General features: G+C 37.5%; 1 protein-coding gene across 1 annotated transcript in view; it reads left to right on the plus strand.

The window, feature by feature from the left end:
• ARAP2 (ArfGAP with RhoGAP domain, ankyrin repeat and PH domain 2) overlaps positions 1-25,283 on the plus strand; it is a 128,600-nt gene that overhangs the window by 22,691 nt on the left and 80,626 nt on the right. Inside the window, exons 7-8 of the mRNA XM_065633336.1 lie at positions 1,333-1,453; positions 3,766-3,947. Coding sequence (XP_065489408.1) covers positions 1,333-1,453; positions 3,766-3,947 — 303 coding nt within the window. The remainder of the gene's footprint in view (positions 1-1,332; positions 1,454-3,765; positions 3,948-25,283) is intronic.

Consider the following 25,283-nt stretch of genomic DNA (forward strand, 5'->3'; position numbering starts at 1 on the left):
AATAGGTGTGCAATGCTAAGATCATTCTGAGCGACAGAGTAGTTCTTGTGTGTAATTATAGTAACGTGCTCCCATGTATTTCTACTTATTTATTTGCTAGACTGCATTCACTCATGTATATTAGTATCTACAATTGAAACAACGTGAGAGTGTGGATTTCGTGAAAATCAGTAGCATATTAAATTCGGTAAACAAAAAAATGATCCTGTGTATATCCTTCATGCTTAGCATTCACAGTGGTTCCTTAAGTCCTTGTATAAAGTCTATTATAATAATTTATACTTTGGGAGGAAAGTTATTGCAGTCAAGTTCTTTATGGGGAGCTGACTCTTGGACTATTACTGCATCTGGATCATAAATCTTAGCAGTATATCTGAATTGTCTTAGTCAGAAAACCAATTGATCAAAGCGTAGTGAGGACAGGAGCAGCAGTGTTAACTCTGGAATCCAGGAATTATGGAGAAATATTTCTGAAGTGTTGCATGTCTGCTTGAGTTTTTTGTTTGTTTTTTCCCCAATATGCAATACTTGAGTTAATTAGGTTAAAAGACAAGCCACTTGGATAAAGTACTTGTAGAATTCCTTTTTCCTATATAGCTTTTGTGTTCAGTTCAGTTGTCCTGGTTCCTAGTTGGAAATTAGCATCTTTTAGGAAAATTTGCTCTGATGCCAAATGATGTTTTTGAGGGATTGTTCTCCTCCCATCTCATATAGCAGAAAAATACCTGGTCCAAACTAGAGGATTCTTGTTAGTAATGACAGGGCAATGGATTTTTCTAGAGTGATGACCCCCACCTTGAGTTAAAAATTAAGGATAAAATCAGTGAATTTACTTTTCTTATTGACTAGCCACTGAAGGAGTGGGGAAGGAACAGAAAGAACATTTGGAATTTTCTGCCTGGAGAAGGCACAATTTTTTCCCTTGTCTGATTCTATTCTACAGGTATCATAATTATATTTTTTAAATGATGCTTCTGTGACATAGGCAATGTAGCTACTTTGGCATAAAATTGTAAATTTTGTGTAATACTTTGCAATATTAGTGTCATGAGACTATTCTTGAAGTCGTATCTTAAATATATACATTCTATCTCACCATGGGATTTTACTCTATTTTAGAAGGCAGTAGGTGTGCATAGACCCAGAACAGTGAAGCTGGTGGTGTGTAGGTGGTGGTTTACTTATTGATGCAGTTTTACTAATAGTGTGGTGAACTTCTAGGAGCACAGCCTGTGCATGCGAACTTCCTGAATGTCATGGCAAGTAATATTACCTGAGAGACGTTTAACTCCCTGAGCGTTTTTAACTATTTCTATTGCATTTTTATTATAGGAAGTGTTCTCAAAGGGAATAATACTGCTCTCTGCTATAGCAACAGTGAGAGTTCATGGGGAGAATAAATTTGAAGTTGTCACATCCAATAGGACTTTTGTCTTCCGTGTGGATAAAGAAGGTAAGTAGAACATGTGTAATTCTAATGATTGCCGAAAAGCTGTATGGTCACTGCTGATAAATTACGTTTGTGAAATATAACTTGTTATATTAGCAGAAATATTTCTGGAATCTAGCTCTTTTGGGCTTATAAAGCGAAACTGGAGATAACTGTAAGCTTTGTAAGAAGAACTGAAATTGTTGGGGAATGGCTTTTAAATACATTAAAATTAGAATACTATTTTCCAACTCTTCTGCCTCCTCCCCAAAGATGAAGTTTTCTGGATGTTCCTCAGGTCTCACTGGCAGCTCTTACAGCCTGTGTGCTCTTAACCATCTTTTCTGAGTCACCACTTGATATAAAATTGACAAAGAGCAACAAAGAAGTTGATGGCTTGAATGTGATGCTGTGATCAAGGGAAATCTGGGATTTCCTGTGTGTCTTTATTTGCTGTCATATACAGTATTTTCAGGGATGTATTGATAGAGAACACCAGTGTTAATTGTAGCAAGCAAGTTAGTATGCCATCTAATTTAATGTTTTATCAACCTACAGCCATAATGCATGGAATCAATGTCAGTCTATGTATGACTTATTTCTGGAAACAAATAAAATGGAATACCTAGAAAAAAATGATATGTATTTACAGCTGTACATGCCAAAGCCATAATAGTTAAGGGTCTCTCAGCATTTCCATTATCAAATCCCATTTTTATGGGTTATAGCTTGGTTGTAAACACTTGCTGCAGGCTGTAACAGGAGTGCAGCATCAGTGAACAAATCCTTCTTATCAGGTTTGGCTCAAATCATTTCAGGCATTTTTATGCTCTTAGCTGAGTTTAAAAGTATGTCTATTTTTATTATTTTTGCCTTTCTCTTCCAAATTTATTTTTAACTTTTTTTTTTTTAATATATATAAATTGGTACATAACCATCTTAGTGCAATACATTTTGTAGGGCCTTAATTTGCTTTATGGCCTGTTGCTTTTGAATATGAAAAAAAAGGTTAACAGATTATACTGACTTATAAAATATATTCAGAGCAACCACTTGTTATATATGAAATTGCGTTTTCATTTAGTATATAACCATCTTTGGACATAGTGACCTGTCTGTAAAACTGTTCACTTAAGGTTAGAAATGTGTGTTGTATAAGTAATTTGGTAAGTAGTTAGGTGACAGCAATGAGTTAGAGCATAATCTGCTCAGATAGAGTGAGACTTTCTTTAGCTGGAGTGAAATACTGTTATAAAAAACCAAAACAACTTTTAGAGTAATTTGATACCCTTAATTATACTGAGATATTCAAGTGGTCTTTTTAAAGTACTTAAAAAAAAAAAAAGCACGTATTAAAACAAAACTACTAAGAGGAGCACCTGGATCACCTTCCCTGTGCTAGTCTGTTGGGCTGCTATCTTCCTCTTCAAACTGTTTTCTGATGCTTAAATTCATGTATTTGTTCCTTCTTACACAGCATTTGGCAATGATTCTGTCAACTGGAGATATACCATGGATAGAACTTCCCTTCCCTCTCTGCCCCCACCCCAATGTATTTTATGACCTGAATCTTTTAGAGCAAAGAATTGAAATATTCACGATGTTTCAGTTGCATGGAGCAAGTCTAATTCATTCAGAGAATTCAGCATTGAAGTATATTGATCTTAGTCTGGTGAAATGTCTGAACATAGTGAATGAGACTGAGTGGAACTTTATTACTTCACCTACTTGTATTCATGTATTTGTAAGATGTTAAATTAATAATGCATGCACAGATATTCAAACATGCATTTTCTTGATTACACAGTACCCTTGACAATATCAAGCTTAACCACTACACCTTAATGGAATACATTGTCAATTGCCAAATGTTTTTGCTTAAAAGCATGGCCAGACATAGAACAGCATTGGCAATGGCTTGCTTCTTTAGTGACAGATGATATTTAGGCTCCCCGGTTTTTGCTTACATAACTTCTATAGTTCTTTCCTATTGATCTGACTTCTAGAAAGTGAACATACCACTTACCACGTCAGTCTTTAATCTGTTTGGAATTAAGCATCTTAGTAGACATGGTTTTAAGAATCTTGATCATCGGTTTGTATGTTGATTGTTGGGAATTAATTGAATGGCTGTCTTTGCTAACATTTCCACTGAAACAGACTCTCATGTTATTTTTATTTACACCTCTTCTTCAAGGTGGATGTTCTCTCTGTGGTATAGCTATACCATCAACCAGCATAACATAGTAGGAAGAATAGGAAAACCAGTATGTAGAGACAAATTGAGCTGCTGCATAACCATGTATCTTTGTCTAATTTTTTTTTTTATTGTTTAGAAGAAAGGAATGACTGGGTTAATACGATGCTCAATGCCTTGAAATTGCAGTCTGATAATAAGTCGCAGTCTCGAACTTCTGTCACCCCTGAGAAAAGTGGATATCTTGAGCTGAAAGGATATAAAGCCAAAATCTTTATTCTACTTCAGGGGAGCACTGTGTGGATCTGCAAAAATGAGCAGGTAAATTTTTCATATGCTTTTTGTGAATAAATACTTATAAAGATGATTTAACTAGTGAGTTGGACGCTGATGGCTCTTTGTGAATAGGTGCATTTCAATATAAATGCATATCTCTTTATGTAGTACTTTATTGCTGCAATTCTCGGAAGGCTTCAAAAAGCAGGCGAAGTATCATTATGTCTATTGTACAATGGAAAAAATGAATATATAGTGAGGTGAAGTGAAAAGCCCTGAGTGTCACAACAGGTGAGTGGCAGGACTGGGATTAATTCACTCTTAAAATGTATGCCATAAGCACTCTACTAAATCAGAAGGCTTATTTTGTGCATTGGTTTCACTGCCCTATAATATAATGCTCTTTAAAGGGTGCTATACAGAAGTAGATTTAACTGGTACTTGAGCTACATGTTCAAAACTGATGATCTTTTTGTTTTTAAGAACATAGATTGGCCAGTTTCTGTTGTGCACTGTAATATTTTAAGAAAATCCCAAAATCTAGAGTGTTTTGGGCATGAATGTATTATGATATGAAGTAGTTAGCTGTGGAACTCTTTAGAATGCTGTAGATAGGGGATAAATGGGAATAACTGGGTTCAATGAATGGCTGTGTGGAAGACATATCTATTGCAGGACATTAAATGGAAGGTATTATTTTTATGTGAGAAAATTGATGACCCACAAGTAGCTGGAACCTGGGAGGGCATTTGGGGGGGATGTTGTTACATGCTTGCTTTGTTCTCATTTTCTCTCAAATTTCTGTACAGAAACTCCTGTTTCAAACATGACTGATCTTTTAGTAAGACTCGTCATTTCGGAGTTGATCTCACGTCTTCTCCTGTTATCCTCTTAAGTGTGAAATTATTTAGATGTGCTTGAGGGACCACATAATGTTCAATATTTAATCTTACTATTTTTTCCCAGGGAAAGGCAGGAAATTTGAGACTGAGAAAGAACTTTTTTTTTGTTTTGTTGGGTTTTTTTTTTCCCCTATGTACTGTGCTCCAAGAAAGTTTTACTTGTCAGGTATATTCTTTGAGGTCAGTCAACAACGAACTAATCAAAAATGTGATGCAATTTATGGATTTATATTGTTCTGTGGCTCTAACAAAACTCCACAAATGATTTAGATGTAATATTTTACCAAAAGTGTGTTGGCCACATGTCATTTGAATTTAAACCTGCAGCATGTGTTTTCCTAAATGAGCCACCATGGAGTGGAATTGGTCTTCATAGTTGAGCACAGCACTCTTTAGCTATACTGAAATCCTCAGTCTCAATTGTTGCTGCCAGTTAGTTTGTGTATTTAACTAAAATTTACAGCTAGAGGTCTTTAAGAAGGAACAAAACCAAAACACAAATGCCACCCCCTCACCCTCAAATTCTGTACTTCACTGAGGTTTCCTTACATCATTTCAGTGGAAAGAATCAAGTTGTCCAATTTACTTAACAGCCTCTACCTGTGGGGTGACCCAAACTGTGCTGCGATGCTCAATGTGACTGCTCCGTCATGGGGTTTCGAGGTATTTCATCAGTAAGAGTCAATGGAATGCATTCCCATCAATGAGAGTCAAGTCTTTGTGGATGTTCATCGTAATGAGCCATATTTACCTTCAGAATCAATACTATATTCATCTTATGCCCCTGAATACTTTTGGGTGCTCCCTTATGGATGTTCTGAACTTTTTGATAAGGGACAAATGTGGTACTTCAATGAGGCATATGGACTTGTGGACCAATTTCCCTTCCAGAGTGACAAGTCATTTGAAACTAGCTATGACCCTCTTGAGAGTCTCAATACCAGGCATCCAATTTTTGCTTTCTTGCTTTTTTCTTACTCTACCTGCATATAACCATTGGGAGCATCTTTCCTGCCTCTAGTAGTCCTTTGAGCTCTCTCTGTTGCTATTGGGCACTCCCAGCTCTACTGCTATGCTGAGTCAGTTTTTCTGACTGCCTATATTGATACAAAACTGTTCCAGAGCCATTCACTGTTGAAGGGTTTTTGATTGCTCTGTTATGTTTTCAAGATGGAGATCGTGTTTATGTAAAGTAATGTAAGACTGCTTACCCCTCCCCTCCATCAAGTCCTTTCTTCCAGATTTTTTTTTTTTTTAATTATTATTTTGTGTGTGAACGTGTATGGTTTCTGTTTCTTGTGTGGCTGTATGGTGAGTTGTATCAGCTCTGTGCTTTCCACATCATCTGATTTCAGTTCTGCTTTAGCTGATCATGAAAGCACACCCCTATACAGCCTTTCTACTACATGTTTCTTCCCTTCTACTACGTGGATGCTCTGCAGAGATCATTGACTGCAGTACAGCAGAAGGCAAATGAAAATCAAGCCCTGAAACAGAATGAAGGTTAGAAGTGATACCAGCCTGTCAGCTCCTGTGCGTATGAATATTACAAACAGTGGTGCAAAACCAGCTTTTTCTTTCCAAAGCTTATTTACTTAAAACAAAAAATATCAAATGATCCTAAGAGGCTTTATTTTAGATCCTCCATTTGAACAATGTCTCTTTCTTTGTGTGATTTCTGGCTATTTGGCAGTCAGAAGAAATAGCTTCTGTCTTTAAGCTTTCATAGTCTGTAATTCTTCTCTAGGTACTTCTTGTGGTTTTGTTTTTTTTTCAAGTTAAAAACCAAATTATTTTTACTGCAGCACTGAAAAGTAACCCAGTAATACAGCATTAAACCATTAGAGGGCTCTGTTGTTCTAAAAATATTTCCCCATCTCAAGTTTGCGATTCAGCAAATTACCAGGCAAATATGTCCGGGGTCTTCTTAAATCCTGTTCATATTGGAATTCACATCCATACTAGAATGACTCCCAGAGAGACTTAGAGGGGTTTATAATAACTGCAGTGCTAAAAGACACCTATTTAGACTTCCTACAATGTTGAAATGAGATCGGATCAAGCTGATTCATTGATTCCTATTAAACTTGATAGAGGAGAGTCCACTGTTACTTTAAATGATTGTTCTTCATTGTTAAAAGTGGAGAGGATCCTAAGCCAAATGCCAAATCTGGACATAACCACCATGAACTTTGTGAAGTTCAGATTGAGATCAGTACATCATGTCTCAGGCCCATTTCTAGTTAAAAAGTGATTGGTTTAGCTTGAGCTTCTGGCAGTGATAAAGTGCTAGTATGAAACCATCAATTTCTTTGACTCTCCATATAGTGTGAATTTTTTGAACTTCCTCTCTGGAGCAAAAGTGAAAAATACATCGTACAAAATCAATTTGTTCAACCTGCAACTTGCTGAAATTCCCATTTCTATTTCAAAATCATTCGTGCTTAAATAAAAACATGTCATCTGATCCTTCATGACAACTCAAACATTGGCTTGAAATGTCAGTCTGCTGTGGTGGTGCCAGTGATAATCTCCCCTCTGTGACCATCAGAAGGGCTCTGACAGGTGTTTCCCCGGTCTACTAGAATATTCCCCCTTCATTAGGGTGTATCTAAAGTCAGGTAGTGCATACGTGCCACAGTGTTTGCACCAGAATTTGGCTTTGATGAAGATAATTCAGGATGCTCTTTGTTACTGCTTTGGGTGGTTCTGAAATAGATGTATTTACCTGGGATATTTGAGGAAACTTTGCCCCATGTAAAGACTGGGAAATGGTATGTGTGGCTGTGTGCCATAATTGTGACTTTTTTTCCTTCCCGTGTGACTCCAAGTTAAAGATTGAATAGCGATGAGTATTCTCTCTGTTATGTACAAGTAATTGTATCCATTTTTTATCTAAAACCTCTCATTTCATTTTGGCTCACTGCTTTTATTGATTTCAGAGGGTTTTTTTGTTTTGTCAAAGATCGAAGTGATTTGCTCTGTGGCAGATGGAAATGTTTATTCATGTCGAGTGAACCAGTAAGAGAGTGCCTAGTAATTTTCATTTCCTCTCTAATGCTAATGGTGCATTTAAAGCAAAACTGGACAACATCAACAGATGTATTAGAAGAAATAACATTAAACATGTAGAAGATGGCAAAGGGTATGATAATGTGGAGAACTGATAAGGAGATAGATGGAAGGACAAGATGATTCTTGAGACTGGTGTTCTGAAAGAGATGAAAGTGATGTGAAGTGGAAGGGATGTGTGCAACTATCTGTGCGCCTGTTCTTACCTCTACTAAGAAACATAGGCTTAAAGGGGAGTGCTTTGAGCAACCTGATCCAGTGAAAGATGACTGTGTCTGTGTGGGTGGTTGGACTAGGTGATCTTTAAGGGTTCCTTCCAAGCCAGACCATTGTATGATTCTGTGAAATCCAGTGTCAGAAAAACAATGTGGTTGGGATTCAGGGGCAGACTTATAAGTCTGTGACTTTTCAGTGTGTAGTGATGGGAATTTAAAATGATCTTCTGCAAGGGGATTGTTCATTAGGAAGTGTTCTGATTTTTCCCCTGGAGAAAATGAAATCCTGATTAATAATCATGAACATGATGGATGAGAAAGAGAAGCCCTTAAAATTAAGTAAAGGATGGAAAGTGAACAGAGAAGAACAGTTAAATGAGGTCCTGAAGATGAGTAGCAGCGATTGTTTGTCATGCTGAAGCAGTGTGAGAAAGCCTTTTTGATGTATTTAGATTCTTCATTGTATCATTGTGATAATATGTGTGAATATAAAATGAGCCCAAGGTGATGGCAACAGCAATATGACAGAAGAGTTAGTGGAATGTAAGTTGAGTAGAAAGCAAAACAGTTACTTAAAGATTTTGAGATCTAATGAGGAACCCTGAGCAAAGCAGCTGACAGTTTTGGGAAAGAAGCTAGAGAAAGACATAGGGGATTAAAAGCAACAAAAGAAAGCAGGAGGTGGAATGGGAAGACCTTTCAGATAGGTGGTGAGAGGAGAGAGAAATAGCTGATATGCACTGAGGTGGGGCAGTGAAAGGTGCAACTACTGAGAATGAGAAAACAAGAAAGAGTGTTGTCTGTGTCGTGTTCCTTATGTTGCGCATCCTTGTCCTCTCTGCCTCAAGAACACGTCTTTTTGGAGATTTTCTGGTGATAAGCTGTTGTTTGTAATAATAACTGGGAAGCTCTCTAAAGAAGGAATTCTCTACTTGGTTGTCGCTGTGGACTACGATTCTATGTTTACAAACATATGAATGAGCCTGGCCTGGAATGCCTTTAACAGGTGGAGGTGACAGAAAAACAAATGAATGTTTGTCCTCCTTTGTCCATGTTTGATTTATTCAGGTTTTACTTTTTACCTCAGAACAATACAAATCTTTAGCAAGATGTTAAAAACCAAAACAACCTAAAACTATACCAAATATATTTGAGGGGAAAGATTGAATATACTGTTACACTGGTGACTTGAAGTGGAAGCACATGATCCAGCCTCTTTCAAATACAGTTGTTTGCATCAAGCTGTAGCTGGGATGATAGATTAAGGTCATATTCCTAATATTCCAGCAGTTCCTTGGCAAGAAATTCATTCAAATCTTCCACATTCAAAACCATGGCAAAGATAGATTGCTGTGCATGACAGCAGAAATGACTAAACAGGAGATATGTTGAATTTTGTAAGGAATCTTAAAAATTTCCTTTTTTTTGCTTGTTGTGCAATACAAAATTAATGATTACAGGAAATTGTGTTGACTGGGGCAAAGGTTGTTGTTGATCTGACCATTACTTCTTCACTTTTCAACTAATAGCACCCCTCCTCCAAAAAAATATTCAAAAAATGCATTTAAAATAATATGCTATTACATTAAGGTGGTTGAATCAGACAAGAAAAATGAGTCAGTGACCACCTTTACAAGGAAGATCTACATCTTTACATTTCAAAATAATTTTGTGCGATGTTGAGTGTATTAAAGAATTGGGATAAGGACATGAACAGGAATTCTATCAAAGAAAATTTAAAAAATGTTAAACTCTTCCTTGCGAAGTTAGACTTTGGCTCTATGAGGATTTTATTTTTCCTGTTCATTTTTTTTATGCTATTAAGATCTCATTGAGATGTAAGTACACCTAAAGCAATCATGAACCATAGTAGAAAGCCAGATGCTTCCACAGTGTTCAAAGGCTTCGTGATTGATTGGGGGTGGAGGGTAGGGAAGGAGGAAGGAAAATAACAAAGTTCTTAGCTGCTTATTAATGCTCAGTCAAGCTTTCTGGATGACTAATACATATACAGCTAGCTACCTTGATCATGTAAAAATTAACGGTGAAGAAAAGTAGGATTTGTTTGAATATTGTGAAGAAAAATGTTTTACAGAGTGGCACAACACATGCGTAAACAATTTGAAGGAGGTTTTATATCTGCTTGTCATAAGGTTATAACACTATTAATGCAATATCAGGGAAATCTGTATTCCTCTAAGAGTACTGGAATTACCTGAGAGCATTATCCATCACTACACGTTACTTGCATTTAAGAACTACTAGCTTTGCTTCAAATCCTATGGTAAAATAATCTATTGGATCAAAAGCCCTATAATATAGGAAGTAGAGCACCATTATGTGTACTTCCATTAATAATGGTAGACCAGGTCTGCATTTATTGATTTATTTTAAATCATACGAACAAGTCATTTCTACATTCAATGAACCTGAAAGATTGTATAATGTGTCCATATGTATATAAACACTTAAGTAATGGTGTGGGTTTTTGTGTGTGTGTGCAATGAGAAAGTTTGAGATGACAATGAAACTAAAAAAAAAAAAATATTTTTCAAGAATAGTTAGATCTTCTTTCAATAGCTGTGGACTTAAATGTAGCTAGAATGTTATTTTGCACCTAGTTGATTCTCGTGTTATTGTAAACGTTTCAGTCAATTCTTATAGGAAACATGCTCAAATACTATTCAGTAGCTTTGGTTTGCTGTATCTCCTTTAAATTGTGAGCAACATAAAATTCATTTTTCCTATGCATGCTTTTGCCATGTTTGAGACAGAAGTAACTTTAAATATACCAGTGGCAAAACTGATTACTTTTTTTTTTCTTTTTTCTCAGCCTGCATCCTTCAGGTATTAAACTAATTTGTAGAGCTGAAATATTAAAATTTAGGTAAAGTTACAAAGCTGTTACAACACTGAAAAGCAGAGCATTTCTGAGGCAGAGTAGACAACATATCCTCACTGAAGTGTTCATTCCGTAGACTTAAAGATGGGTACACACATATGATAGTGTATGTGAATTCAGTTTCCTAATTAGTTAAAAGTACCATGCTATGCCATTGAAAATTTTTAATTACATAGTATATATCTTCTGTCATCGACTTGCCATTTTCAAAATGTTACAACTCAATTAACTAAATGTGGTTTATGAATTTAGTCTTTAATTGGTGTGGCAGAGCTCAGACAAATAATGTCACAAATGGATATTTCGGGGGTTTTTGTACATTGCCTATATGATAAAGAGCTAAGTTATATGGCTATACTTCTGTGAAAACTAAGCTTAACGGAGAGGTGAGACTATTATTTTGTCCAGTCTGAAGTGGAAAAGCAATGTTCTTGAAGACCTTAGGGTTTGCCTAATCTATGATGAGTATGATCAGATGAGCACTGGCAGTGACGTTATGATGATTAAAATGTTTCCTTGGTTGCAATACTAAATAAAAGGGATTAGCATGCACCAGCAGGAGCCCAAAGAGTATGCCTGCAATTCATTCATGTGCCTTGTGACTGATACTGTAATGTCTAGAACCCTGAGCACTTAAGAGCAGGTGATTGATCATAATGCGTTCAGCTTGCAGTAGCTGAACAAGCAGGAAAAGCACAGTGTTCATAAGGAAAACTGTCTGGCATTTGTGGATTTCTGTTGTTCCTTCATGACGATTTTCAAGATTAGGTGGTCTCACTTCAATATCTGTGGGAGTTCAGCAGAGTAAGGACCATTGGAATTGTTTAAAATGCCCAGAAATTACAGTAATTATTTTTTTTTTTCTTCTTCTTTTTTCTTTTCTTTTTTTCCCCTCCTTCATACACTTTCACCTCCCATCACTGCTCCAGAGCTGTTGTCTTCTGCACAGTATGCGCTGGAGATGTGAACACTATCTTTGCTGGCAGTGAAGGGAGATCAGGTTGGAGTTACTATTGGACTACTGATAAAATAGGCCATTTGAGTTTTCATCAGTTATGCACAGTGGATGGTTTAAAAGTAAGCATTATAAAGATGATCCTTAAAATACTGAGAACTTTAATATCATTGTAGCTTAAATTATATTTTAATCTTTTGGACCTCAAGTTGTTTTTCATTTGTGCTGGTTTCTCTGTGTGGTTTGTAGCAGTATGGCATTGTTCAGATAATAACAAAGCATTAGTTTCTGTACTCCACTATCTGATGCCTACAAACTTTGTTCTAAATAAATGCACCATCCTTACAGCAAAAGGAAGGGAATTTATGATTTACAGCATAGTAAGAATTTGGGGAATACCCCAGTGTGCTTTCTCAGCAATAATTTCTGTCTCTGGTTAATAAATTGCTAGGCCAACAAATTTGAACTTAATCAACTCAAACTGAATTATTGCCTCATGTAACACTTCAATGCCATTGATAGTAAATTAAATTCCCCCTCTTAAATATTTTGCATGCAAAATAATGTCGTTAGAGATGGTATGCTTTAAATCTCATTCATTAAAAAATAAATATCTTGCAGATATTTCCAGAAAACTTCACTCACAAGTTACTTCTGTCTCAGTATGTGAGTCAGACCTACCCCAGAGATCCACCAGAATGATTAATAGATATCTAAACACTTTTAAAGAAATATTTGAAAAATGTTACATGCACTGAATTGCAACAAAAATCAAGCTTTGTTACCTTCACTTAAGGCAGAAGGTTGCCAAAACAATTGGCAGTGGGCAGCTGGAGGACCATGTGAACAGATCGGGACAGGGGTTGAGAAGGAAAATAACAGAGAAGATGGAAAGCAATGATTCAGGCAATTAAAGGTGGAAATAATCTTGTTTGTATTTTAAGTGACACCTAGTGACATTAGTATGTTTTGAGCATTTCAAACAACTGGTTTTGTTTGGGGTTTTTTGTCTTTTGGGGATCTTTATGTTGTACTTTTGCAGTATTTACAAGAAAAGTTGCTTAAAAAAAAATGTCGAGCCAAAGAATGCGATGGCTGATGATTGTGTTTCACTCATGAAGATAAACACTTTAAACTGTTGACTTTGCCAGTCCTTTCGGGGATTCTGGTATCTAATATTTGAGTATTACAGCTCCTGTCCATTTCTTTATTTAAGGTGAGTTAAGCTATTAAAAAAAAATGCATGGCTGTCTATTGGATATGACTCCATTTTGATTATGGCAAAATTGTTTTTTCTGTCTTGTACTGTCCAGAGTTTTCAAATTGTACATATTTCAATAGTCTGCCTCTAGGCAGAGAGGAGTCTATATCTACTGCATTTGTCCATGTTTATACATGTCTACAGTCTAAGTCCAGTAGGCAGAGCTGTGTTAGAGATATGAGTGAGGTTTGACAAAGGTCTTGAAGCAGTGTGGCTGCATTAGTATAATTAATGTGGCCTATTATGCTGCTTTCTGTTCCACAATCAGCCTGTCTGGCACTTGTTTGAGAGGCTTTGCAGGACGTTGTGTGATGATGAGAAGTGTGATGTTTTTTCTAGCCGAGGGCTGTAATTCCTTGCCATGGGGTCATGAAGAAGTTCAAAGGCAGATAAAATGACAGCAGTCAGCAACAGCAGCTCAGTTCCTGCAACACAGGAGTAATTGCAGCCCATTATTACAATTGACTCTCCCTTCTCTCCCCTGAAGGAACTGAGCAGCTGCCAATTTACTGGGCTGCAAGAAAACTGATGAGCCAGGAGATGGGGGTCATAGCCAAAGCTGAGAAAATGATCAAGGCAAAATTCATTAGTCGAGTAGCCATAAGAGAAGGAGACAGTGCGGGCTGGTTGTCACTGGTGCCCAGGTAGCAGATGGATTCTGACTCATAGGTTGGTTTGTTTTACCTTGCACTTCTTTTTTTTTTTTTTTTTTTTTCCTCCAAAGAAAAGTGAGGAGGGTTCTAGCATCTTTTGTCTTATTTTGTTTAAAACAAACCAACCACACAGCAGAGGTACCTGCCATTGTTATGTGACTTACCTGGAAAGGGCTTCTTTCAACTTGAATAAATACATCAGTTGTTCCTCTATGTATTTTCTGTATACTCTGTAATCATTCCTGAGCATTACTTATTTACAGGTTGCTCACTCTCCTTCTACAGCTAACATGGGTGATATATAACTTGCTTTGCTTTTTCTGTTTTATCTAATGACAATGTGCAGTTGGTAAAACTTAGCCTGATTTGAGGATGACCTTAGGTACTTTCACTTGCTCACAGTGAACGTGTACAATTAGCAGTGTAGATGTGAAACCTGTGTGTCTTTATTGGGGTTCTCAGCAATAAATGCTAATGTAGAAAAAAAAGGGTCACATCCACACAAAGCTCTGTTTCAGAGACTCTATTTCTTCATCTGTCTCTCATTGAGGTGCAGAATATCAGAACATATCTTTTAATATATGCAGATGGAGCTGTAGTGGAATTTTACACAGAGAAGAAAAAATAAAGGTTAATAGAGTGCACTGTAGGTACAAAACCGGAAGATGTTATCTCATCACAGTTCTGCATGATTCTGTCACGCTGGCTGTTCAGGTCTTCTAATTGTGCACGTCTTTCATCTGGAGACCTAAATTTCATTCTCCTACACTGCAGGCAGGTGTATTTTAAAATCAACCTTAAGAAGCCAGCGCTGATTTTGTTCTAGCTGCTTGTCCTTCTAAATGGAAAAGTTACAGATTGATTTTCAGTATATACAGGGCAGTTTAAGTAAAGCTGTTGCTTGTAGGGTCTAAACACAGATACCTGGGGTGAATCTCCAGCTCTGTGAATGTCAGTTGGAGCTTTGCCATTAATGTCAGAGTTGCCAGTTTCCCATTTTAGTCCTGTATTTTGTTTCATTCCAGAATTCTTGTTTGTCCTAATTTCTGAAATAGCATGGTCATGCTGGGAAAATATACCTTCTCCCCACTTCACTGTGTCTGCAGATTGCAGCTACCCATTCTTGCTGATATGGAAGGATTTTTTGGGAAGATTTTCTGTTCTAAAAAATCATTGTAGCATGTTACAAGCCTCCTCACCTACAATTGGTACAAAATGCTGCTGCAGGGTTTCTGAATATCCTGAAATGGAGCAATTTTATAATTTTAATTCTAGTTCTATTTTACTGTTTATGAGATTCTATTTTACAGTGTTATCTGGATCAAGCCTTTGCAATTTTGATGCAACTTCTGTGTGATGAGGTGTACATGTATACTTTCAGTTAGGAGCCAGAACAGCTTTTTCGTAGGTGTGCTTCACCATGACATGAAGTGGATTTGGTTTGCTGGTGTCTAGGCCAGGATGTTGCTGTTAGATCAGCCCGTAAATCGGTGCTTCACTTTTTTGTCACTTTCCATGAACAAACTGCCACTGTATGTGCTGTTCCTTACTAGTCTCGGATTAGTAAGGCATCTTCGGTTATCTGAACATAGTAATATATGTATGTTTTAAAATAATGTTTATTTTTTATTATTGCATGATTTTGAAGGCTGTTCATGGAAGAAACAAATTTGTAAACTTGTGGAATGTGAAAGTTAAGCTTCTATTTGCTATATTACTCAGAGTTTAATAATGGTTTTAGAATCACAGTTTAAGTAGTGATCAAGGCCTGTTGCCCCACCCCAAGAATGTGCTCTGAAACAGAATTAACATTACTATTGACAAGTTTTGCCTTTTCAGTCTCTCATTAAATTCAGATAAGCAAGATTTATTTTTTCCTTGTGTAAGGAGATGGATGGGAGTGAGAGACCTGAGAAATGAAAAGAACACAGGAGCCAGGTGGAATCATTCTGCTACAAGGAAGCCAGGTGTCTATAGCTTTTTCTGGGTACTACAAGACCTTCCTGTATTGTTTATTGAGTGACAACGGGAAGCTTGGTGGAACAAACAGAAGATAAATGTAGAAATGGTAAACAGAGAGAATTTTTTAAAGATCATGTAATTCCTACTGTTCTTTCTGTCAGCTAGCTTGCTAGTTAGTAACACAGAGTATGAAGGGTATTTGAAAGGAGTATGTTATGGCACTTTTTTAAGGATTTTTTTTCTGTTTGTTTTGGTTTTTAACTTTTAGTTTGTCACAGTATGTTTTTAGAGTATGATTGCTCCATATTTGTATAAATAGTTTGTATTTTTCTGTTGAATGTTAGCCTTTGCTTCTCATTAGCAGAAAATAGTTTCATTGCAAGCTTGAATTTATTTGATTTTTATATAAGGTACTTCTAGCTCATGAGTTTTGAGTTTTGGAAGACTTATTTCTAAAAATTTAGACTTATGTTAATTAAGACAAAGGTATTTTGTTTCAGTAAGGCTATATTCTGGATCCAATCCTGACATGTGAGTATAGTGCAGATGTTTTAGAGCTGGACCTCTGTTTTACTTTTCGCTATCATAAAAATATTTGAATAGCTTCTCAGTTATTGTGTGGGGCTATTCTTTGAGTTGCAAATGCCTTTGATTAAATCATATAGCTGCTTGGCTTTAGTCATTGTAAAATCAAAATTTAAAAAAAATCACTAAAAAGCAAAGGCTTTTACATGAACTCATAATAAAAATTATTTATGATGAGTTTACTAGGAGTTCAGTAAACGCGCTGAAGCATTTAATACTCTAGTTATTCCAGTATTTAAGTACTGAAAAGTAGATTGCTTATTTGTAAACTGCATTGATTTGTGAAACTCTCTTTTACATATTTACTTTTATACTAACTGTTTTCTTTTTACTAACTGTTTTCACTTATGGAAGTGAATAGCTGCTAAGCAGTAGCTCTATGTCCATTAGTTATTTTGCTTTATGAAAAATCAAAATACTTTCTGTGAATTCATCAGCTATTTTCATCTTGGTCTGGCTCAGAAAGACAAATTACTATATGTGAACCTAAAGCCAGCAGAAGAAAATATTTTCTTTAAAACAAAACCAAACAACCAACCACCACCTCCCCTAAAAAAGCCCCAGCCAATGAAACAGAACCAAACGCTCTATTTTTAGTTGAACTAAATGTAAGGAGGATGTCTTCCAAGGAGAGTGTATTGGGTTTGCATGGCAAGGCATTGGTAGCGGAGGGGCTATGGGGTGGCTTCTGTGAGAAGCTGCCAGAAACTTCCTCTGTGTCTGATAGAGCCAATGCCAGCCGGCTCCAAGATGGACCCACCACTGCCAAAAGCTCAGCCCATCAGGGACGTTGATCAGGCCTCTGGGATAGCATAGTTAAGAAGTGAAAAAAACCCCCACAACCGTGTGCAACAGCAATTGCAATGGGAGAGAGGAGTGAGTATAGGTGAAACAGCTCTGCAGACACCAAGGTTAGTGAAGGTGGAGGGCAGGAGCTGCTCCAGGCGCCAGAGCAGGGATTCCCCTGCAGCCTGTGATGTACACCATGTTGAGGCCGGCTGTTCCCTGCCAGGCCATGGAGGTCCATGGTGGAGCTGAGACCCAGCTGCAGCCCAGGGAGGACCCCAGACCGGAGCAGGTGGATGCCCGAAGGAGGCTGTGATGCTGTGGGAAGCCCACGCTGGAGCAGGATCCTGGCAGGACCTGTGGACCTATGGAGAAAGGAGCCCACGCTGGAGCAGGTTTGCTGGCAGAATGTGTGACCCTGTGTGGGACCCACGCTGGAGCAGTTTGTTCCTGAAGGACTGCACCCTGTGGAAGGGACCCATGTTGGAGCAGTTTTTGAAGAACTGCGGCCTATGGGAAGGACTCACGTTGGAGAAGTTCATGGAAGAATGTCTCCCATGGGAGGGACTCCACGCTGGAGCAGGGGGAAAAGTTAATCCTATTTGGATGGCACTTCAAAAAGTGTTGAAACTTTTTTTTTAATGAATCGTGCTTTGTAAATATTTTGAATTTTGCAGATGGCTTGGAGACTGGATTAATGAATTAAAAAAAATTCAGAAAACTTTCAAAAACTTTAAAAGAGAAATTATGAGTTTCTACTTGTGAAATAAAATATCATAGAATTTTATGTTACTAAAGTAGGAGACAGTAAATAAAATATACTCTTATATATACAGTGAAGACTAATAGTCTTAGCACCTTACTGTTTGCAGTCAAAAAGTAAAAGCATTGTGTGTGCTCAACAACAGTTTTTACTGGTCAATGTCATATTTGCTTATCTCCACAGGTAAATTTGGATGAAAGGAGGATCTCCATTATTTGGAGACTCATTAGGAGATCTTTGCCAGTGGAGATATCATACCAGTTTTTTTCTGTTGTCTGGTGACAACTGTACAAAAAGGTCTATGAAGAGGTTCATAAATTTTGCATGACCACCATTCTAGGTTTTAAAATATCACAAAAACATTCACAATCTGTCCTTCCTTTAAGAGTTGAAACATTTTGTTAGCAGTTTGTCTGGACTATGAATATATAACAAGGTCTTCCATGTGTTTGTAAAGCTTCAGCAAGAAAATTATAAAGATATGAATTCAGGAAACCATAACTGTATGTGGTACTCTTAAAATACACAGATCCCTCCGGCCTCGAGAGAACAGTCCTGATAAATCTTCTAAGAAGGATTCCAATTGTGAAGCACTTCCAAAGAAAGTCCAGATGGCTACTTAAAATTTTAATAGTAACAGCTAGGTTTAAGAATGGCATTGTCTCAACAAGAGGTGCTCTGGGTCCTCAGTGCAGGGGAAGTGTTTGAAACTGTGTGGGTTTGAGATGGTGGCTATAGCAACAACTGTTCCTTCTAAGGGGAAAAAAATGGCATAGGCAGGTGGAAGGGTCCAAACAATAGAAGTGAGGAAAAATGAGGAATTTCCAGGTTTGTCATATGTTAAACTGGCATCCATTGAGGGTGAAAAATGTGTGAAGAGTAGCAAGAAATGAACTCTGAAATGGAATGAATTTCCATGTGTTATGAGTTATGTATCTTAAGGAACATGATTGTCTCTTCTAATACGAGGCAGTGTTATAAATGGCTGTTGGAATTAGAATAAAGGTGAAAGCATTGAATATGGGCTGTATTTGCTCATGACAGGCTTTGAATTTTATTTAAGTGTTTATTTAGCTGCACTGTCTTTATGTCATGATGTTTCATGAAGCAGCAAAAGCAAAGATCACAGCCCAGGCAGGCTGCAGTTGCTTCAGCATCTCTAGCTAACAAGATGCTGATTCTCGAATGAGCTCCATGCTGCCGAGGAGCCCTGCTGGAAGGGAGTTACTGTAATTGTTCAAATTGGAGCTTTGTCTGCACTTGGCTGTCACACTGGGACGTGGGGTTGGCAACAGAGAGCAGTTTTGTCTCTCTTGCTTGGTATCTGTCAGGGTATTTGGGAAGATAGCAAGGCAGGTGTTGTGTGCAGTGTTACCAGCTTGCTTTTGATGTCTTGTGCCTCCGATGTGAGACTGTGGCTTTCCCAGAATGTTGAGTGACAAGAAAAAGAAAGCGTGTGCAGACGGAATGAAGTATGGTCTGAATCACACTTTCTGTACCTCAGCTGAACTCTGAATTGTAGAATAGTTGAAGAATTCAGTCCTTTTGTTATTTTTTTTATAAAGCTGCAATGCAAATGACGGTGGCCCCTTCAAGTCACGAACTCTACTTTCAAGTAATAGCTTTAAATTGCTTTGTATTAAAATGTACAGCTTTATGTGGAATTCAGTTCCTTACACTGATGCAACAGCTCACACAAATTGTTTCAGAAATAATGAAAGGGTTATTGAACCATCACTAAATGGCATGCATACAAATTAGATCTAATGGCAATGCTTGGTTGCAGCATGTTTGGTTTTTATTTTGTTTTTTTTCCTCTCCTTTCAGCATGTTTCTGCACAAGTGAGAAACTTATGAATATTTGGCATTCTACCTTTTCCTCTCTGTTGTCATCTTTTTGCTTTGATTTTTGAGGACTAAGATATTGAAGCTTTTAATTAATGTAGGTATGTATTTGTTTGTAGCTGTTGTCTTTGAATGTCTCTTTCTAGATTGTATCATCTTGTCTTCATTCACTGTGACCATATGCTAAAGCCTTTCCTTCTGGGACTGGAGGGGAGGGAAGTGGTGAAACCTAAGAGTCCGTATCCTCTGCCTTACGTTCCTTAAATCTTGCTAAGAACTGAGGTATTCAGTGGCTGCAATTATGTTGAATTTGTCTGAAGCGAAGCATCTGTCTAGAGTAAAAATTTGCTTGGCATTAGGCAGGGAGACAAATGCTCTTGTGATTACGTAAACTTCATTTTGGGGGAGAAGTTAGCTAAAAACCAGTGAAAATCCAAAGAAAATCTGTGTGAAATAACATTACCATGATTACAGATTTGTGCACCCACTCTAAACATGGGAAGACTGGGCTTATTTCTAAAAACTTAATTTCATCCATTTACAATTTACAAATACAACTTATTGTTGTGCAGTAGATACTATAATAAGATATTTTCTTCCACAGGATTCCTACTTAATTCAGTGCATTGTTTATTTAATAACTATTTGATAATTTAAATTTCTTCTCATGGAGTAACCTGTGCCTTTTTATTGCACACTGTTGAAAAATGCCTTACAGAAAGAATCATTCACCAGTAAAGTAATGTTCTGTGAGGAAATGATCAGTAATTGGTGTGTTTTGGCTATTTGAGGAATGATGATTAATTCATTTTTCATCAGTTCCTGTTAGGTAAAGGAACATGATTGTCTCCTCCATATGACCACACGGTTCCGAGAAACAGAATGAATGATTCAAATATCCATATATTTTGTGTTCTCTGTTTTCTCTGTCTTTTATGGGGGCTTAGGAGGGAATAGTTTTCTGTCATACCATACCAGTTCAAAATATTGCTTTCATAGGTCTCAGTTGAAGTTCCAGTTGCTCAGCAGTTCTGCAAATCAAACCCTAGAGCATAAAGTCAGGTACTAGGAAATGAAAATATACTGTGAAATGACTGTATGCTAAGGCTTTTGATTTACACTGAGCAGAAACAGGCAAAGTCAAAGATAAGAGCTAACTCTCCAGGATAGTATTCAGTCACTTTAATTATGTGATCCTCCTTTTTTTTTTTTTTGGATTTTGCAGCCTATACAGGAAGGGAGCTTTCATTTTCATATGTCCTAGATCCATCCTATACAACAAGCAAGGCATGGGCTTGAAGGTGCATAATCAACTGATTTAAAATTCAAAGAATCGTAGAATGGTTTGGGTTGGAAAGAACTTTAAAGACCGTCTAGTTCCAACCCTCCTGCTGTGGGCAGGGACACCTTCCACTAGATCAGGTTGCTCAAAGCCCCATCCAGCCTGGCCTTGAACACTGCCAGGGATGGGACATCCACAGCTTCTCTGGGCAGCCTGTTCCCGTGCCTCACTACCCTCGTGGTGAAGAATTTCCTCCTTACATCTAATCTAAATCTTCCCTCTTTCAGTTTAAAGCCATTACCTGTTGTCACTACATACTGTTATAAAAAGTCCCTCTCCAGCTTTCTTGTGTGATCCACTTTAGGTACTGGAAGGCTGCTCTAAGATCTCCCCAGAGCCTTCTCTTCTGCAGGCTGAAGAACCCCAACTCTCTCAGCATGTTTTATAGGAGAGGTGCTCCAGCCCTCTGATCATCTTTATGACCCTCCTCTGGACAACACCAGTCCCAATACCAATGCTACCCATCACTGGTCTCCACTTGGACGTAGAGACATTGACCGCAACTCTTTGAGTGTGACTGTCCAGCCAATTCTTTATCCACTTAGTGGTCCATCTGTCCAATCCATATCTCTCCAATTTAGAGACAAGGATGTCGTCTGGAGACAGTGTCAGATGTTTTGCGCAAATCCAGGTAGATGACATTAGTTGCTCTTCCCTTATCCACCAGAACTGTAACCCTGTTGTAGAAGGCCACCAAATTTGTCAGGCACAGTTTGCCCTTAGTGAAGCCATGTTGGCCATCATCAATCACCTTCTTATTTGCCATGTGCCTTAGTGTAGTTTCCAGGAGGATCTGCCCCATGATCTTGCCAGGCACAGAGGTGAGGCTGACTGGCCTGTAGTTCTCTGGTTCTACTTTTTTTCCCTTTTTAAAAATGGGGGTTATGTTTCCTCTTTTCCAGTCAGTGGGAACTTCACCAGACTGCCACAACTTCTCAAGTATGATCAATAGTGGCTTAGCAACTTCATCTGCCAGTTCCCTCAAGATCCTCAGATGCATCTCATCAGGTCCCATAGACATATGCACCTTTGGGTTCCTTGGATGGTCTGGAACCTGATCCTCTCCTATAGTGGGCAGTTTTTCGTTCTCCCAGGCCCTGCCTTTGATTTCTGCTGCTTGTGTGGTATGGCTAGAGCACTTGCCAGTGAAGTCTGAGGCACAAAAGCTGTTGAGTAGCAGCCTTCTCCATATCTTGGGTAACCAAGTCTGCTGTTTCCTTCTGGAGAAGGCCCACATTTTCCCTAGTCTTCCATTTCTCACCAATATACCTATAGAAGCTTTTTTGTTGCCCTTGATGTCCCTGGCCAGATTTAATTCCATCGGGGCTTCAGCTTTCCTAACGTGATCCCTGGCTTCTCAGACAAGTTCTCTGTATTCCTCACAGGCTACCTGTCCTTGCTTCCACGTTCTGTAGGCTTCCTTTTTGTGTTTGAATTTGTCCAGGAGCTCCTTGTTGATCAGTGCAGGCCTCCTGGTGTTTTTGCCTGAGTTCCTTTTTGTTGGGATGCATTTTCAGACCGCATTAGGAAGACTAAGAGAGAGTGCATATGTCTTTTACTGTAGTGGTTTTTATTTCAGTCCATGATACATAACTATCTGCTAAAGTCTATATTAAAAGATTTTAGTCTGTGATGAGGGATGTAAGTCTCTAAAGATTTGAAAAGCCTGATGAAAGGTAACTGGGGAGGCTAAGCTGAAGTACAGTTTAAAAGAAGAGGAAATCAATATAAACTTGCAGAGAAGAATTAATATCATCAAAGCAATTTCTGCGTTACTAGTCACTGTTTCTCAAACTCTCATACATAAACGTCTTAATTTTTCATTAACATGGAAACAAATTTTTCCCACCTTTCTGTTGCAGAAATTAGCCTTCCTTACTAGCTGGAAAGGCTGAAATATATACCTCTAATTAAGGAGGAGAGAAACTACGGTTGCTTTATCTGAAGGATTCTAGTTACTGGCTTTTAATCTCTCTGGAATAATTTGATTGTTTGAGGGGAGTCAAATGCCATGGGGTTAGAATGAAGGAAAAGTCTACATCATGATAAATTGTTCAGGGAATTCTCAGCTCTTTCAGAAATAAGTCTTAATCTAATTGTCACAAATTTTGTGGTGGCTTCCCCAAAGCAAACCTAAAGAGCTATTGCAAATAACAAAGGTAAATTCGAGGAAACATGTAAGGTCGTATTTTGGAACTCTGATCAGAAATATTGTGATTAAAGGTCAAGAGCTTTCTATGTATGGGCAGTAGGACAAGGGTAATGTTAGAAATATGAATGGGCTATTTGTAAATTAGTGGTGGGACGGTAAGATTGATAGATGTTTAAAAAAAAAAAAAAGGCATGTGCATGTATAAACACATGTATGTAGTATATTTTTCTTGTATTATCTGGTACCTCTTACCATTATTGGAGCCTTATTACGTAAGGGTGTGCAAGATCTGACAGCTGAAGACAAAAAAAGCAAACGGACCATGATCTCTTAATTCACAGAAAGGAAACTGACGTGCAGTGATAATACTCAGTTGTAGCAACTTCCAAAAGTGCTTTTCTCCCAGCATACACCGGTACTATTTCTGTACTTCAGAGTTATGTACCTCTGTACTTCAAAATATGCTACAAATAGATATTTACATATGTATGTGTATACGTGTGTGTATGTACAGATATATTTTCTTGAAATTATGGCAGTGATTTTCCTTGCTGTTATCCCCTTAGTACTCCAGCAAAACACTGAGATAAAAATATGGACTGATATTTCTAATGTGAAAATAGTAGAGTTAGTAACCTTTAAAATAAAACTTAGGGTATATTTCAAAGGGTAAACTTGTAAATGTGATTTTAATGTGATTTGGGGGGGGGGGGGGATGGGGGGGAGAGGGGGAGGGTCTCCAAGATATTTTCCTGAGGCAAGTTTGTGGGGTTTTCTTTGTTTGTTTGTTTCTTTGTGTTTTTGTTGTCATCGTCGTTGCTGCTGTTGTTATTGTTTTTGGTTGGTTGGTTTTTGAGTTTGTGGGTTTTTTGCTTGCTTGTTTTTTTTTTTTTTTTAATCAACTTTATATAATTGTGGGAGTAATGTTAGAGTCATAAAAGACAGCACATATAAAGGCATGATTAGAATGGCTAAAACAGTGTAAGTTGAGGAGCACAAGTAGCAGCTCTAGAACTCCTGTGTTCAGATGAATTTTGGTTTGGCTAAACCAACAAGAATATCAGCCCAAGTGTTACTAGTGCAAAACTGAGCGGGAGGGTAAAAATGAAAAAAAAAAAAAAAAAAAAAAGTTTTATACTGTTCAGGGAGACAAAGAGTAGTTTTGTAGAGGTCTGTTCATTAATTGAGAACCACAAGATTCAACCTCTGATTACAGAATTATTTAAGAATTCTGTAGACAAAGATGCCTAGGCCTGTGTTTTTAAGACAACATACCAAAAGTTACGTGTTTAGCAACTCTGGAAATTAGACTTGTTTAGATATAGCTGCGTGATTTTATTCATTCATTTACTTAAGTTTTCCTTAACTTGGGTGTTTATTTCCATGTGTGTAAACCAGTGGCGATATATTAGAAAAGGTATGAGACAAATTTTGAAGCTCCTTGAATTTCATCTGGAATAGAATTGAAGTCTGTCTCAGGGTAGCTTTTGCCTGTGAAAAGATAATACATAACAGAGTAAGCAATTTTGTACATGGATATGCACTTTATAGATACATGTTTAAAAAAATTAAGTTATCATTTCGCAGTTAATATACAGATGACAGGTTTTCATAGGTTATGTCTCTTTCCGACAGGGGTGGTAACAACAGCAGAACTCACACATTATAATCATTCCTCCTTCAAGATGGAAAAACAGCTTACCAGAAAGCCAGTACTCATCTTGTAGTTAACTGCTTTCCCCTATTAGTATTTTTAGCCTTCAGTTAACTGTGCTGTTTGGTGAATACTTTTGATCTATTATTATATCTGTAAAGAATTTGGCTTTCTAAAAAAAGCTCTAATTGTCAACCCAGTTTTCAACCTTTCTTCAAATTCGTGAAGATTGTGTATATATAGACATTTAAGACATATCTATATTTAAAAAAAACCAACAACAACCAAACAAACAAAAACAAAACCTCAGCTTTCTCTGTGTATTTTTGAAT

This window comes from Caloenas nicobarica, chromosome 4 (assembly GCF_036013445.1).
Source record: "Caloenas nicobarica isolate bCalNic1 chromosome 4, bCalNic1.hap1, whole genome shotgun sequence".
NCBI lineage: Eukaryota > Metazoa > Chordata > Aves > Columbiformes > Columbidae > Caloenas > Caloenas nicobarica.